The sequence below is a fragment of the Ranitomeya variabilis genome, chromosome 2 (assembly GCF_051348905.1).
Source record: "Ranitomeya variabilis isolate aRanVar5 chromosome 2, aRanVar5.hap1, whole genome shotgun sequence".
NCBI classification, from domain to species: Eukaryota; Metazoa; Chordata; class Amphibia; order Anura; family Dendrobatidae; genus Ranitomeya; species Ranitomeya variabilis.
The window spans coordinates 533,532,063-533,547,076 of record NC_135233.1 but is presented as its reverse complement, the minus strand read 5'-3'; the positions used below and the strand labels follow the sequence as shown (position 1 = coordinate 533,547,076).

The 15,014-nt window shown below is 46.9% G+C and overlaps 1 protein-coding gene and 1 long non-coding RNA gene across 3 annotated transcripts in view; one reads left to right on the top strand and one right to left on the bottom strand.

The window, feature by feature from the left end:
• HIPK3 (homeodomain interacting protein kinase 3) overlaps positions 1-383 on the bottom strand; it is a 339,043-nt gene extending 338,660 nt beyond the window's left edge. Inside the window, exon 1 of one of the 2 annotated variants that reach the window (XM_077288108.1) lies at positions 49-383. In XM_077288108.1, the coding sequence (XP_077144223.1) occupies positions 49-124 (76 nt within the window). In that variant the 5' untranslated portion in view covers positions 125-383. The remainder of the gene's footprint in view (positions 1-48) is intronic. The other variant, XM_077288109.1, reaches the window with a different exon arrangement.
• A 98-nt stretch (positions 384-481) lies between these two features.
• Positions 482-15,014, top strand: part of LOC143806991 (uncharacterized) — a 50,143-nt gene continuing 35,610 nt past the window's right edge. Inside the window, exon 1 of the long non-coding RNA XR_013221608.1 lies at positions 482-605. This is a non-coding gene — a long non-coding RNA (uncharacterized LOC143806991). The remainder of the gene's footprint in view (positions 606-15,014) is intronic.

Below are 15,014 nucleotides of genomic sequence, written 5' to 3'. Positions count from 1 at the left end.
TCCCCTATAAGTCTCCGGCCCCCAATGGCGGCGAACATTCGCGCTCACCTTCATAGAGCAGGAGGAGGTGCAGCGTGCAGGGCTGTGCCGGACATGTCAGGCAGTGAGCGGGGCCCCTCTGCATGCTCAGCTCGCTGCGGCCGCTGCTGCCATCTTGTCCCGGCCCTGAGCTCCGTCACTGACGTCCTCGGCAACCCCGTGGCGGCTCCGGGGCCCGTGCTGTAGCTTCTCTCCCCTCAGTGACAGCCCATACTAGTCCTGTAAGCGCGGGCTCCTCGTCTCTCTCAGTCCCGCCGCGCACACACAGCCGCCGCCCGCTCCCCGCCTAACATGTCGCTCGGGCAGCCTGGGGGAAACAAGCAGCAACAGCCGATTACCGAGCACATCCGACTAAAGAAACGCCACCTGGCGTCTGCACCGCAGAAGGTCGCCATGGCAACGCACCAGCGGTTGTTTACATCAGTGACGTCATTGGATTTAACCCTTTGAAGGCATGTCGGATCCATTGTCGTAATTTACAGGGCAGATAGTGTTTCCGTGAATAGTGAGGCAGATGTGTGACACTGACAGGAGAGACACCGAGCACCGAGCAACGCTCACAGCAGGTACGGACTGGGGTTGAAATTCAGTCCTGGCATTTGAAATCACACAGGCCCATGTTGTCCCTGTCCCCATGAACCAGATGGGACATATTACTAATATTACCCTGGATGGAGGAAAGCAAGATTTACTACAAGACCAATATTTCTGATGACACCCGTGGCCTGCTGGGGTAAGTGACAGAGTCAGCGACTTTGTGCTCCGTCACACCTCTTAGCAGTATGGGTGTCCTGAGAACACAGATTCTGCTAACACTGTAGCAGACAAGGCAGCCCATGACCAGACAGGCCCTTCTGGCATTTATAATATAATAATAATAATTTTTTTTTATTTATATAGCGCCAACATATTCCGCAGCGCTTTACAACTTATAGAGGGGACTTGTACAGACAATAGACATTACAGCATAACAGAAATCACAGTTCAAAATAGATACCAGGAGGAATGAGGGCCCTGCTCGCAAGCTTACAAACTATGAGGAAAAGGGGAGACACGAGAGGTGGATGGTAACAATTGCTTTAGTTATTGGGACCAGCCATAGTGTAAGGCTCGGGTGTTCATGTAAAGCTGCATGAACCAGTTAACAGCCTAAGGCCGGCGTCACACTGGCGAGTTTTACGGACGTAAGAGCGCAGAAACTACGTCCGTAAAACTCGCATAACATACGGCACAATTATTCTCAATGGGGCTGCTCCTATTAGCCGTATATTACGGTTCAGTATTATACGGCTTTCTACGGCCGTACAAAATCGCAGCATGCTGCGTTTGTCAGCGTACTGCGCAAAAAAATCGCCAATGAAAGTCTATGGGGGTGTGAAAAATACGGATTCCACACTGACCAGCAGTGTGACTTGCGAGAAATACGCAGCGGTGTTAGTGAAAAGTCGGTAATTCAATTGCCGGCTTTTAATTTCTCCTGCACAAACCCGACAGGATATGAGACATGGTTTACATACAGTAAACCATCTCATATCCCCCTTTTTTTTGCATATTCCACACTACTAATGTTAGTAGTGTGTATGTGCAAAATTTCAGCGCTGTAGCTGCTGAAATAAAGGGTTAAATGGCGGAAAAAATTGGCGTGGGCTCCCGCGCAATTTTCTCCGCCAGAATGGTAAAGCCAGTGACTGAGGGCAGATATTAATAGCCAGGAGAGGGTCCATGGTTATTGGCCCCCCCCCCGTGGCTAAAAACATCTGCCCCCAGCCACCCCAGAAAAGGCACATCTGGAAGATGCGCCTATTCTGGCACTTGGCCACTCTCTTCCCACTCCCTGTAGCGGTGGGATATGGGGTAATGAAGGGTTAATGCCACCTTGCTATTGGAAGGTGACATTAAGCCAGATTAATAAAGGAGAGGCGTCAATTATGACACCTATCCATTATTAATCCAATTGTAGGAAAGGGTTAAAAAACACACACACACATGATTTAAAAGTATTTTAATGAAAAAAACACAGCGGTTGTTGTAATAATTTATTGTACTCTCAGTCCATCAGGAACACCCTCGCTTGGAAAAATAATAAACGCACAAGATACATACCTTCTGCTGTCAGATCAGGTCCCACGAAGTAATCCATCTGAAGGGGTTAACTAATATTACAGGCAGAGCTGCGATAATCCACTCGCTCTGCCTGTAATCCCCGGGTGCTGAAAGGAAAGCAGTGATCTATACTTACATTCAGTTGCGGTGATGCGCCCCTGCTGGATGTTCTCATGAACTGCAGCCTGGGAACTTTTTCCCACGCTACAGGTCATATGAGGACATCCACCAGGGGGCGCATCACCGCGAATGAATGAAATGTAGGTCAATGACCTACATTTCCTTCAGTCGCGGTGATGCGCCCCCTGGTGGATGTCCTCATATGACCTGTAGCGTGGGAAAAAGTTCCCAGGCTGCAGTTCATGAGAACATCCAGCAGGGGCGCATCACCGCAACTGAATGTAAGTACAGATCACTGCTTTCCTTTCAGCACCCGGGGATTACAGGCAGAGCGAGTGAATTATCGCAGCTCTGCCTGTAATATTAGTTAACCCCTTCAGATGGATTACTTCGTGGGACCTGATCTGACAGCAGAAGGTATGTATCTTGTGCGTTTATTATTTTTCCAAGCGAGGGTGTTCCTGATGGACTGAGAGTACAATAAATTATTACAACAACCGCTGTGTTTTTTTCATTAAAATACTTTTAAATCATGTGTGTGTGTGTTTTTTAACCCTTTCCTACAATTGGATTAATAATGGATAGGTGTCATAATTGACGCCTCTCCTTTATTAATCTGGCTTAATGTCACCTTCCAATAGCAAGGTGGCATTAACCCTTCATTACCCCATATCCCACCGCTACAGGGAGTGGGAAGAGAGTGGCCAAGTGCCAGAATAGGCGCATCTTCCAGATGTGCCTTTTCTGGGGTGGCTGGGGGCAGATGTTTTTAGCCACGGGGGGGCCAATAACCATGGACCCTCTCCTGGCTATTAATATCTGCCCTCAGTCACTGGCTTTACCATTCTGGCGGAGAAAATTGCGCGGGAGCCCACGCCAATTTTTTCCGCCATTTAACCCTTTATTTCAGCAGCTACAGCGCTGAAATTTTGCACATACACACTACTAACATTAGTAGTGTGGAATATGCAAAAAAAATGGGGATATGAGATGGTTTACTGTATGTAAACCATGTCTCATATCCTGTCGGGTTTGTGCAGGAGAAATGAGAAGCCGGCAATTGAATTACCGGCTTTTAACACATATCGCGCTGAATGAAATCTAAATACAGAATATATATATATGTGTCTCAATGACATATATATATATATATATATATATATATATATATATATATATATATATACTGTATATATGTTTTAATGAACATTTGAGCACATAAATCCATTAGATGTCGGTTTTGCAAGCCTGCGCGAAAATCTCGCAGTACGGATGCCATACGGATTACATACGGAGGATGCCATGCGCAAAATACGCTGACACACCCTGACTACGGATCACTATTTTGGGAACATTTCACCGTATTTCGGCCGTATTACGGCCGTAAAATACGGACCGTATTGTCTTACGCCGAGTGTGACGCCGGCCTAAGGCTGTGTTCACAAGTGGCAGATTATTCGCGGTTTTTTCGCGTTTTTTCCCTATAAAAACGCTATAAAACCGCAAATAATCTGCTTATATTATGCATCCTATCATTTTTAATGAATTCTGCACTTTTTGTACACATGATGCGTTTTTTTCCGCGGTAAAAACGCATCGCGGTAAAAAACGCAGCATGTTCATTAATTTTGCGGTTTTTTTGCGGATTTCCCACTTAAAATGCATTGGGAAGTGTCCGGAAAAAACCACGGCAAAAACACGTCAAAACCGCGGCAAAAACGCGTCAAAACCGCGGCAAAACCGCACGCGGTTTTCTTGCGGATTTCTTGCAGAAAATGTCCGGAATTCTCCAGAATTTTCTGCAAGAAATCCTGAACGTGTGCACATAGCCTAAGTATGTAGCAGTACAGACACAGAGTGCTATTGACTGCATAAAGTGTATGAGAACATGATACGAGGAACCTGATTATGTGTTTTTTTTTTTTTCTATTTTTAATAGGCCACACAGGGATAGTTAGGTTAATGCGTTGAGGCGGTAGGCCAATCTGAACAAATGCGTTTTTAGGGCATGCTTAAAACTGTGGGGATTGGGGATTAATCGTATTAACCTAGGTAGTGCATTCCAAAGAATCGGCGCAGCACGTGTAAAGTCTTGGAGACGGGAGTGGGAGGTTCTGATTATTGAGGATGCTAACCTGAGGTCATTAGCGGAGCGGAGGGCAAGGGTAGGGTGGTAGACTGAGACCAGAGAGGAGATGTAGGGTGGTGCTGAGCCATGGAGTGCTTTGTGGATGAGGGTAGTAGTTTTGTACTGGATTCTGGAGTGGATGGGTAGCCAGTGTAATGACTGGCACAAGCTAGAGGCATCGGTGTAACGGTTGGTGAGGAATATGATCCTGGCAGCAGCATTCAGGACAGATTGGAGCGGGGAGAGTTTGGTAAGAGGGAGGCCGATTAGTAGAGAGTTACAGTAGTCCAGACGAGAATGAATAAGAGAAACAGTAAGAGTTTTTGCAGAGTCGAAAGTAAGAAAAGGGCGAATTCTAGAAATGTTTTTGAGATGCAGATAAGAAGAGCGAGCCAGTGATCGGATGTGGGGGGTGAATGAAAGCTCGGAATCAAGGATGACCCCAAGGCAGCGGGCATGTTGCTTTGGAGTAATGATTGAACCGCACACGGAGATGGCAATGTCAGGCAAAGGTAGGTTAGTAGAGGGAGAGAACACGAGGAGTTCAGTTTTTGACAGGTTCAGTTTCAGATAGAGGGAGGACATGATGTTAGAGACAGCGGTAAGACAATCACTGGTGTTTTCTAAGAAGGTCGGAGTGAAAGCAGGAGAAGAGGTGTATAATTGGGTGTCATCAGCATAGAGATGGTACTGGAACCCAAATCTACTGATTGTTTGTCCAATAAGGGCAGTATACAAAGAGAAGAGGAGGGGGCCTAGGACTGATCCTTGAGGAACCCCAACAGTAAGGGGAAGGTGAGAGGAGGAGGAACCAGCAAAACATACAGTGAAGGATCGGTCAGAGAGATAGGAGGAGAACCAAGAGAGAACGGTGTCCTTGATGCCGATGGAGCGGAGCATAGTGAGCAGGAGCTGATTTGGCGTGGGCTCCCGCGCAATTTTCTCCACCAGAGTGGTAAAGCCAGTGACTGAGGGCAGATATTAATAGCCTAGAGAGGGTCCATGGTTATTGGCCCCCCCTGGCTACAAACATCTGCCCCCAGCCACCCCAGAAAAGGCACATCTGTAAGATGCTCCTATTCTGGCACTTGGCCTCTCTCTTCCCACTCCCGTGTAGCGGTGGGATATGGGGTAATGAAGGGTTAATGTCACCTTGCTATTGTAAGGTGACATTAAGCCAGATTAATAATGGAGAGGCGTCAATTTTGACACCTATCCATTATTAATCCAATAGTACGAAATGGTTAATAAAACACACACACATGATTACAAAGTATTTTAATGAAATAAAGACATGTTGTTGTAATATTTTATTAGACTCTTAATCCATCTGAAGACCATCGTCCTGAAACAAAGTTAAAAAAACAAACAACAATATTCCATACCATCCGTTGTTATGTCCCACGAAGTAAATCCATCTGAAAGGGTTAAATCATTTTACAGCCAGGAGCTGTGCTAATGCACTCGCTCGTGCCTGTAAACCCCCGGGTACTGAAAGGAAAGCTGGGTGATCTGTAGTTACCTTGAGTTGCGGTGATGCGCCCTCTGCTGGATGTCCTCATATGAACTGGAGCCTTGGAAAAGTTCCCACGCTCGAGTTCATATGAGGACATACAGCAGAGGGCGCCTCACCGCAACTCAAGGTAACTACAGATCACCCTGCACTCCATTCATTCCCGGGGTTTTACAACCACGAGCACTGCTTTAGCAGAGCTCCTGGCTGTAAAATGATTTAACCCCTTTAGATGGATTTACTTCGTGGGACGTGACAGATCATCGGAAGGTATGTATATTGTTGGTTTATTATTTTTCTTCAGGTGGATTGAGAGAGCAATAAAATATTAAAACAACCTGTGTGTTTAGTTCATTAAAATACTTTTTAATAATGTGTGTGTGGTTTTTTAACCCTTTCATACAATTGGATTAATAATGGATAGGTGTCATAATTGACGCCTCTCCATTATTAACCTGGCTTAATGTCACCTTACAATAGCAAGGTGACATTAACCCTTCATTACCCCATATCCCACCGCTACATGGGAGTGGGAAGAGAGTGGCCAAGTGCCAGAATCGGCGCATGTTCCAGATGTGCCTTTTCTGGGGTGGCTGGGGGCAGATGTTTTTAGCCAGGGGGGGGCCAATAACCATGGACCCTCTCCTGGCTATTAATATCTGCCCTCAGTCACTGGCTTTACCACTCTGGTGGAGAAAATTGCGCGGGAGCCCACGCCAATTTTTTCCGCCATTTAACCCTTTATTTTCCAAGCTACAGCGCCCAAATTTTGCACATACACACTACTAACATTAGTAGTGTGGAATATGCAAAAAAAAAGGGATATGAGATGGTTTACTGTATGTAAACCATGTCTCATATCCTGTCGGGTTTGTGAAGGAGAAATGAAAAGCCGGCAATTGAATTACCGGCTTTTCACTAACACCGCTGCGTATTTCTCGCAAGTCACACTGCTGGTCCGTGTGGAATCCGTATTTTTCTCGCCCCCATAGACTTTCATTGGCGATTTTTTTGCGCAATACGGTGACAAACGCAGCATGCTGCGATTTTCTACGGCCGTACAAGACCGTATATTACGGATGCGTAATATACGGCAGATAGGAGCTGGGACATAGAGAATCATTGGGCCGTGTGTAATGCGTATTTTACGGACGTAGTTTATGCGCTCATACGTCCGTAAAACTCGCTAGTGTGAGGCCGGCCTAACAATGACGGCTGTGCAGACATTGGTTGCTATCGGCAACAAAGACTGAATTGTTTTGTTTTCTGACGGTTTCATCTTCCATATTGAGTTAAAGATATCAAAAAGCCTGAGAATTGTTACACTCCCCCAATGTGATTAGTATAGTGCCGGACACCATGGCTCTAGCCGTACAGCACAGCAATAGGTGCATGAGAACGCTGCACAGAGCCTGAGAACTGTTACACTCCCACAATGTGATCGGTCTGGTCTGGCCTGGCGGGGAGCCAGGGAAATCACCGGTGGGCCCTTGTAGTGGACCAGGGAGATGGCAGTATGAAGGACAGGAGGAAAAAAAAGGGTGCGGCCCCTTTAAAAGCGCAGGCACCTGAACCACCGCGGTGCATGTCCCGATCAACACTGACTGGTGTGCACCTGTCGTCACCGCTCCATCACGTCAGTGTCAAGCGCCGCAAGTTACGGGCGCACACAAGTCAGCCGTCGGCCTCTGCTAGGTCGGCGGCCATATTAATAGGAGCGCGCCAGACCTGCAGAGAAAGAGGATGCCGCCCGGCTCTGGCAGCACAGACAGGTAAGAGGAATCTTTTATTTTTCTTCTTCTGTCCATGCGGTCAGGACAAGGGACCAGGGTGGATATATGGGGGGGGGGGTGGAGCAACACAAGGGACCAATGTGGACATATGGGGGGAGAGGAACACAAGAGACCAATGTGGATATATGGGGGGGGGAGCAACACAAGGGACCAATGTGGATATATGGGGGGAGAGAGGAACACAAGGGACCAATGTGGATATATGGGGGGAGAGAGGAACACAAGGGACCAATGTGGATATATGGGGGGGGAGCAACACAAGGGACCAATGTGGATATATGGGGGGAGAGAGGAACACAAGGGACCAATGTGGATATATGGGGGGAGAGAGGAACACAAGGGACCAATGTGGATATATGGGGGGAGAGGAACACAAGAGACCAATGTGGATATATGGGGGGGGGGAGCAACACAAGGGACCAATGTGGATATATGGGGGGAGAGAGGAACACAAGAGACCAATGTGGATATATGGGGGGAGAGGAACACAAGGGACCAATGTGGATATATAGGGGGAGAGAGCAACACAAGGGACCAATGTGGATATATGGGGGGAGAGGAACACAAGAGACCAATGTGGATATATGGGGGGGAGCAACACAAGGGACCAATGTGGATATATGGGGGGAGAGAGGAACACAAGGGACCAATGTGGATATATGGGGGGAGAGCAACACAAGGGACCAATGTGGATATATGGGGGGAGAGAGAAAAACAAGGGACCAATGTGGATATATGGGGGGGGAGAGAGGAACACAAGGGACCAATGTGGATATATGGGGAGAGAGGAACACAAGAGACCAATGTGGATATATGGGGGGGGAGAGGAACACAAGGGACCAATGTGGATATATGGGGGGAGAGAGCAACACAAGGGACCAATGTGGATATATGGGGGGGAGAGCAACACAAGGGACCAGTATGGATATATGGGGGGGAGTGTTGTGAATTCTGTTCTTGGGCTCCCTCCGGTAGTTGTTGGTGGTAGTGCAGTTGTCTCTGGGTTGTAATCCAGGGCAGGTGTTTCTGCTGATTGCAGCTCTACTAGGTATTTAGGTGTGCGGGATCCATTAGTCCTTGCCAGTTGTCCATTGTTCTTGGAGGGATTGCATCTCTGTCTGGCTCCTCATGCCCTGCTGTCAATTCAGCTAAGATAAGCGATTTCACCCGCCGCTATTGCGCGCACATGTCATCTGTACAAAACAGCTGACATGTCGCGACTTTGATGTGGGCTCAGTGCCGGAGCCCACAACAAAGGGAGAGACACGACATGCGCAGTAATAGTATGGCGCATGTCGTGAAAGGGTTAATAGGAGCGCGCCAGACCTGCAGAGAAAGAGGATGCCGCCCGGCTCTGGGAGCACAGACAGGTAAGAGGAATCTTTTATTTTTCTTCTTCTGTCCATGCGGTCAGGACAAGGGACCAGGGTGGATATATGGGGGGGGGGTGGAGCAACACAAGGGACCAATGTGGACATATGGGGGGAGAGGAACACAAGAGACCAATGTGGATATATGGGGGGGGAGCAACACAAGGGACCAATGTGGATATATGGGGGGAGAGAGGAACACAAGGGACCAATGTGGATATATGGGGGGGAGAGAGGAACACAAGGGACCAATGTGGATATATGGGGGGGGGGAGCAACACAAGGGACCAATGTGGATATATGGGGGGAGAGAGGAACACAAGAGACCAATGTGGATATATGGGGGGAGAGAGGAACACAAGGGACCAATGTGGATATATGGGGGGAGAGGAATACAAGGGACCAATGTGGATATATGGGGGGAGAGAGCAACACAAGGGACCAATGTGGATATATGGGGGGAGAGGAACACAAGAGACCAATGTGGATATATGGGGGGGAGCAAAACAAGGGACCAATGTGGATATATGGGGGGAGAGAGGAACACAAGGGACCAATGTGGATATATGGGGGGGAGAGCAACACAAGGGACCAATGTGGATATATGGGGGGAGAGAGAAAAACAAGGGACCAATGTGGATATATGGGGGGGAGAAAGAGGAACACAAGGGACCAATGTGGATATATGGGGAGAGAGGAACACGAGAGACCAATGTGGATATATGGGGGGGGGAGAGGAACACAAGGGACCAATGTGGATATATGGGGGGAGAGAGCAACACAAGGGACCAATGTGGATATATGGGGGGGGGGGAGAGCAACACAAGGGACCAGTATGGATATATGGGGGGGAGTGTTGTGAATTCTGTTCTTGGGCTCCCTCCGGTAGTTGTTGGTGGTAGTGCAGTTGTCTCTGGGTTGTAATCTAGGGCAGGTGTTTCTGCTGATTGCAGCTCTACTAGGTATTTAGGTGTGCGGGATCCATTAGTCCTTGCCAGTTGTCAATTGTTCTTGGAGGGATTGCATCTCTGTCTGGCTCCTCATGCCCTGCTGTCAATTCAGCTAAGTGTCTGTTTTTTTGTCTCTGCAGCACACATGCAGTGTGCTTTACAATTCAGTGCAATTCATTGTGTTTTTGTCCAGCTTAGACTTTGTTTGGATTTTTCAGTCTTGCTGGATTCTCTGGAGATGCAGATATACATTCTATGTCTTTAGTTAGATGTAGATTATTTGTATTATCTGCTGTGGATATTTTTAGGGTTTTAATACTGACCGCTTAGAATTCTGTCCTATCCTTTTCTATTTAGCTAGAAGTGCCTCTTTTGCTAAATCCAGTTTTCTGCCTGCGTGTGTCTTTCCTCTTATACTCACAGTCAATATTTGTGGGGGGCTGCCTATCCTTTGGGGTTCTGCTCTGTGGCAAGATAGAATTCCCATTTCCATCTATAGGGGTATTTAGTCCTCCGGCTGTGTCGAGGTGTCTAGGACGTATTAGGTACACCCCACAGCTACTTCTAATTGCGGTGTCAGTTTAGGGTTTGCGGTCAGTACAGGTACCACCTACTCCATAGAACGTCTCATGCGGCTCCAAGGTCACCGGATCATAACAGTACAACTGGCCAACAATGAGTTAAATGCATCTCAGAAGAAGGGAAGAAAGGTGAGCCATTTTTTTTTCTGTAGTCTGTTCTGTCTTTCCTTCCCTCTTTTCCTCTGGGTGACTGAGGAGTCTTGTGCTAGCATGGATGTTCAGGGATTAGCTTCTCGTGTAGACCAGCTTGCTGCTAGGGTACAGGGTATTTCTGATTATATTGTTCAGACTCCGGTTTTAGAGCCTAGGATTCCTACTCCTGATTTGTTTTTTGGGGATAGGTCCAAATTTTTGAGTTTTAAAAACAACTGTAAACTGTTTTTTTGCTCTGAAACCTCGTTCCTCTGGAGATCCCATTCAGCAGATTAAAATTGTCATCTCCCTGCTGCGTGGTGATCCTCAGGATTGGGCATTTTCCCTGTAATCTGGGAATCCGGCCTTGCTTAATGTAGACACCTTTTTTCAGGCTCTAGGATTATTATATGATGAACCAAATTCTGTGGATCAAGCTGAGAAGACCATGTTGGCCCTGTCTCAGGGTCAAGAAGCGGCAGAATTGTATTGTCAGAAATTTAGAAAATGGTCTGTGCTGAATAAATGAAATGTGGATGCTTTGGCGGCAATTTTCAGAAAGGGTCTTTCTGAATCTGTTAAAGATGTTATGGTGGGGTTTCCCACGCCTGTTGGTCTGAGTGATTCTATGTCTCTGGCCATTCAGATTGATCGGCGCTTGCGGGAGCGCAGAACTGTGCGCGCTGTGGCGTTTTCCTCAGAGCAGATGCCTGAGCCTATGCAGTGTGATAGGATTCTGTCAAGAACGGAACAACAAGGATTCAGACGTCAGAATAGGTTGTGTTTTTATTGTGGCGATGCTTCTCATGTCATTTCAGTCTGCCCTAAGCGTACAAAGAGAATCGCTAGTTCAGCTACGATCAGTACTGTACAACCTAAATTTCTGTTATCTGTGACCTTGATCTGCTCATTGTCGTCATTTTCTGTCATGGCGTTTGTGGATTCAGACGCCGCTTTGAACTTAATGGACTTTGAATTTGCCAGGCGTTGTGGTTTCCCCTTGCAGTCTTTGCAGAACCCTATTCCTTTAAGGGGCATTGATGCTACACCTTTGGCTAAAAATAAACCCCAGTTTTGGACACAGGTGACCATGTGCATGGCGCCAGCCCATCAGGAAGATTGTCGTTTTCTGGTGTTGCATAATTAGCATGATGCTATTGTGCTGGGTTTTCCATGGTTGCAGGTACATAATCCGGTGTTGGATTGGAAGTCTATGTCTGTGACTAGTTGGGGTTGTCAGGGGGTTCATAATGACGTTCCTTTGATGTCAATCTCCTCTTCCTCCTCTTCTGAAATTCCAGTTTTTGTCTGATTTTCAGGATGTATTCGATGAGCCCAAGTCCAGTTCCCTTCCACCGCATAGGGACTGTGATTGTGCTATTGACTTGATTCCAGGCTGTAAGTTCCCTAAGGGCCGACTTTTCAACCTGTCTGTGCCTGAACTGTTGTGAATTCCGTTCTCGGGCTCCCTCCTGTGGTCATGAGTGGTACTGTGTGAGTTTGTTCTTGGGCTCCCTCTGGTGGCCTTTAGCGATATGGCTGGGCTCAGCTGCTTCATTTCCTTCTATGCTGGGCCTATTTAACTCACCTGGACCTTCATTTGTTGCCTGCTGTCGGTGTATTCAGTCCTGATTCTCAGCTCTCCTGAATATTCCTTGTGACCAGTCTCCTGCTGGAGAAGCTAAGTTTGCTTGTTCATTTTGCTCATTATTTTCTTGAAAACGTTTCTCAGTATATGATGAGTTCAGTCCAGCTTGCTTTTATGTGATTTTTTGCTTGCTGGTTAGTTCTGGGGTGCAGAGTGCGCCCCTCACATAGTGAGTCGGTGTGGGGGTTCTTGTATTCTCTGCGTGGTTTATTTTTGATAGTTTTTGTACTGACCGCACAGATTCCTATCTATTTTCTGTCTATCTGGGGTTAGCGGGCCTCATTTGCTAAACCTGTTTCATTTCTACGTTTGTATTTTCCCCTTAACTCACCGTTATTATTTGTGGGGGGCTGTCTATAACTTTGGGGTTATTTCTCTGAGGCAAGTGAGGTCTTTGCTTTCTCTCTAGGGGCAGTCAGTTTCTCAGGCTGTGAAGAGGCGTCTAGGTTTTTAGGTAACGCTCCACGGCTGCCTTTAGTGTGTTGGATAGGATCAGGATTGCGGTCAGTATAGCTTCCACATCCCCAGAACTTGTCCTAACATTCTGGTTATATGTATCAGGTCAGTTTTGAGATCCTACCACCGGATCATAACAGTACAGCAGGCCACAAAGTGTTAATGCAGCAGAAGAGGGAGAAGAGAAATCCTGAAGTAATTTTTTTTTTCTTCTCTGCACTGTGTTTAGCCTCTCTCCTCCCCTTAATCTCTGGGTGGTTCTGAACTCAGCTGCAGATATGGACATTCAGAGTCTGTCTTCTAGTGTGGATCATCTCACTGCAAGGGTACAGGGCATTCAGGATTATGTAGTCCGCAGTCCTATGTCAGAGCCTAAAATATCAATTCCTCAAATATCAATATCAATTGTTCTCCGGAGATAGATCTAGGTTTTTGAACTTTAAGAATAATTGTAAGTTATTCCTTTCTCTGAGACCTCGCTCCTCTGGTGATTCTGTTCAGCAAGTTAAAATTGTTATTTCTTTGTTACGTGGTGACCCTCAAGATTGGGCATTCTCTCTGGCGCCAGGAGATCCTGCATTGCTAAATGTGGATGCGTTTTTTCTGGCGCTTGGAGTGCTTTATGAGGAACCTAATCTGGTAGACCAAGCAGAGAAGGTTTTGCTGGCTCTCTCTCAGGGTCAAGATGAAGCAGAGGTTTACTGTCAGAAGTTTAGGAAGTGGTCTGTGCTCACTCAATGGAATGAGTGCGCCCTGGCGGCGATTTTCAGAAAGGGTCTTTCTGAAGCCCTTAAAGATGTTATGGTGGGGTTCCCCACGCCTGCGGGTCTGAATGAGTCAATGTCTTTGGCCATTCAGATTGATCGGCGTTTGCGGGAGCGCAAACCTGTGCACCATCTGGCGGTATTTTCTGAGCAGAAACCTGAGCCTATGCAATGCGACAGGATTCTGACCAGAGTTGAACGCCAAAACCTCAGACGTCAGAATGGGTTGTGCTTTTACTGTGGTGATTCTACTCATGTTATCTCAGAGTGTTCTAGGCGCACAAAAAGGTTCGCCAAGTCTGTCACCATTGGTACTGTACAACCTAAATTCATTTTGTCTGTTACTTTGATTTGCTCTCTGTCATCCTACTCAGTTATGGCCTTTGTGGATTCAGGTGCCGCCCTGAATTTGATGGATTTGTCATTTGCCAGGCGCTGTGGTTTTATCTTGGAGCCTTTACAATTCCCTATCCCACTAAAGGGAATTGATGCTACGCTATTGGCCAAGAATAAACCTCAGTACTGGACCCAAGTGACCATGTGCATGGCTCCTGCAGATCAGGAGGTGATTCGCTTTCTTGTGCTACATAATTTGCATGATGTTGTAGTGTTGGGTCTGCCATGGCTGCAGGCTCATAATCCAGTTCTGGATTGGAAAGCAATGTCTGTGTCAAGTTGGGGTTGCCAGGGAATTCATGGCGATGCTCCTTTGGTGTCAATTGCTTCTTCTACTCCTTCTGAAGTCCCTGAATTTTTGTCGGACTACCAGGATGTATTTGATGAGCCCAAATCCAGTGCCCTACCTCCTCATAGGGATTGTGATTGTGCTATAAATTTGATTCCTGGTAGTAAGTTCCCTAAGGGACGTCTTTTTAATTTATCTGTACCAGAACATGCCGCTATGCGGAGTTATATAAAGGAGTCCTTGGAGAAGGGGCATATTCGCCCGTCCTCATCCCCTTTGGGTGCGGGGTTCTTTTTTGTGGCCAAGAAGGATGGTTCTCTGAGACCCTGTATTGATTATCGCCTTCTAAATAACATCACGGTCAAATTTCAGTACCCCTTGCCACTGTTGTTCGATCTGTTTGCCCGGATTAGGGGGGCCAGTTGGTTCACCAAGATAGATCTTCGAGGAGCGTATAATCTTGTGCGCATAAAGCAGGGCGATGAATGGAAAACAGCATTTAATACGCCCAAAGGCCATTTTGAGTACTTGGTGATGCCTTTTGGGCTTTCTAATGCCCCCTCTGTGTTTCAGTCCTTCATGCATGACATCTTCCGAGAGTATCTGGATAGATTTATGATTGTGTACCTGGATGATATTTTGTTCTTTTCTGATGATTGGGAGTCTCATGTGAAGCAGGTCAGGATGGTATTTCAGGTCCTGCGTGCCAATGCCTTGTTTGTGAAGGGCTCT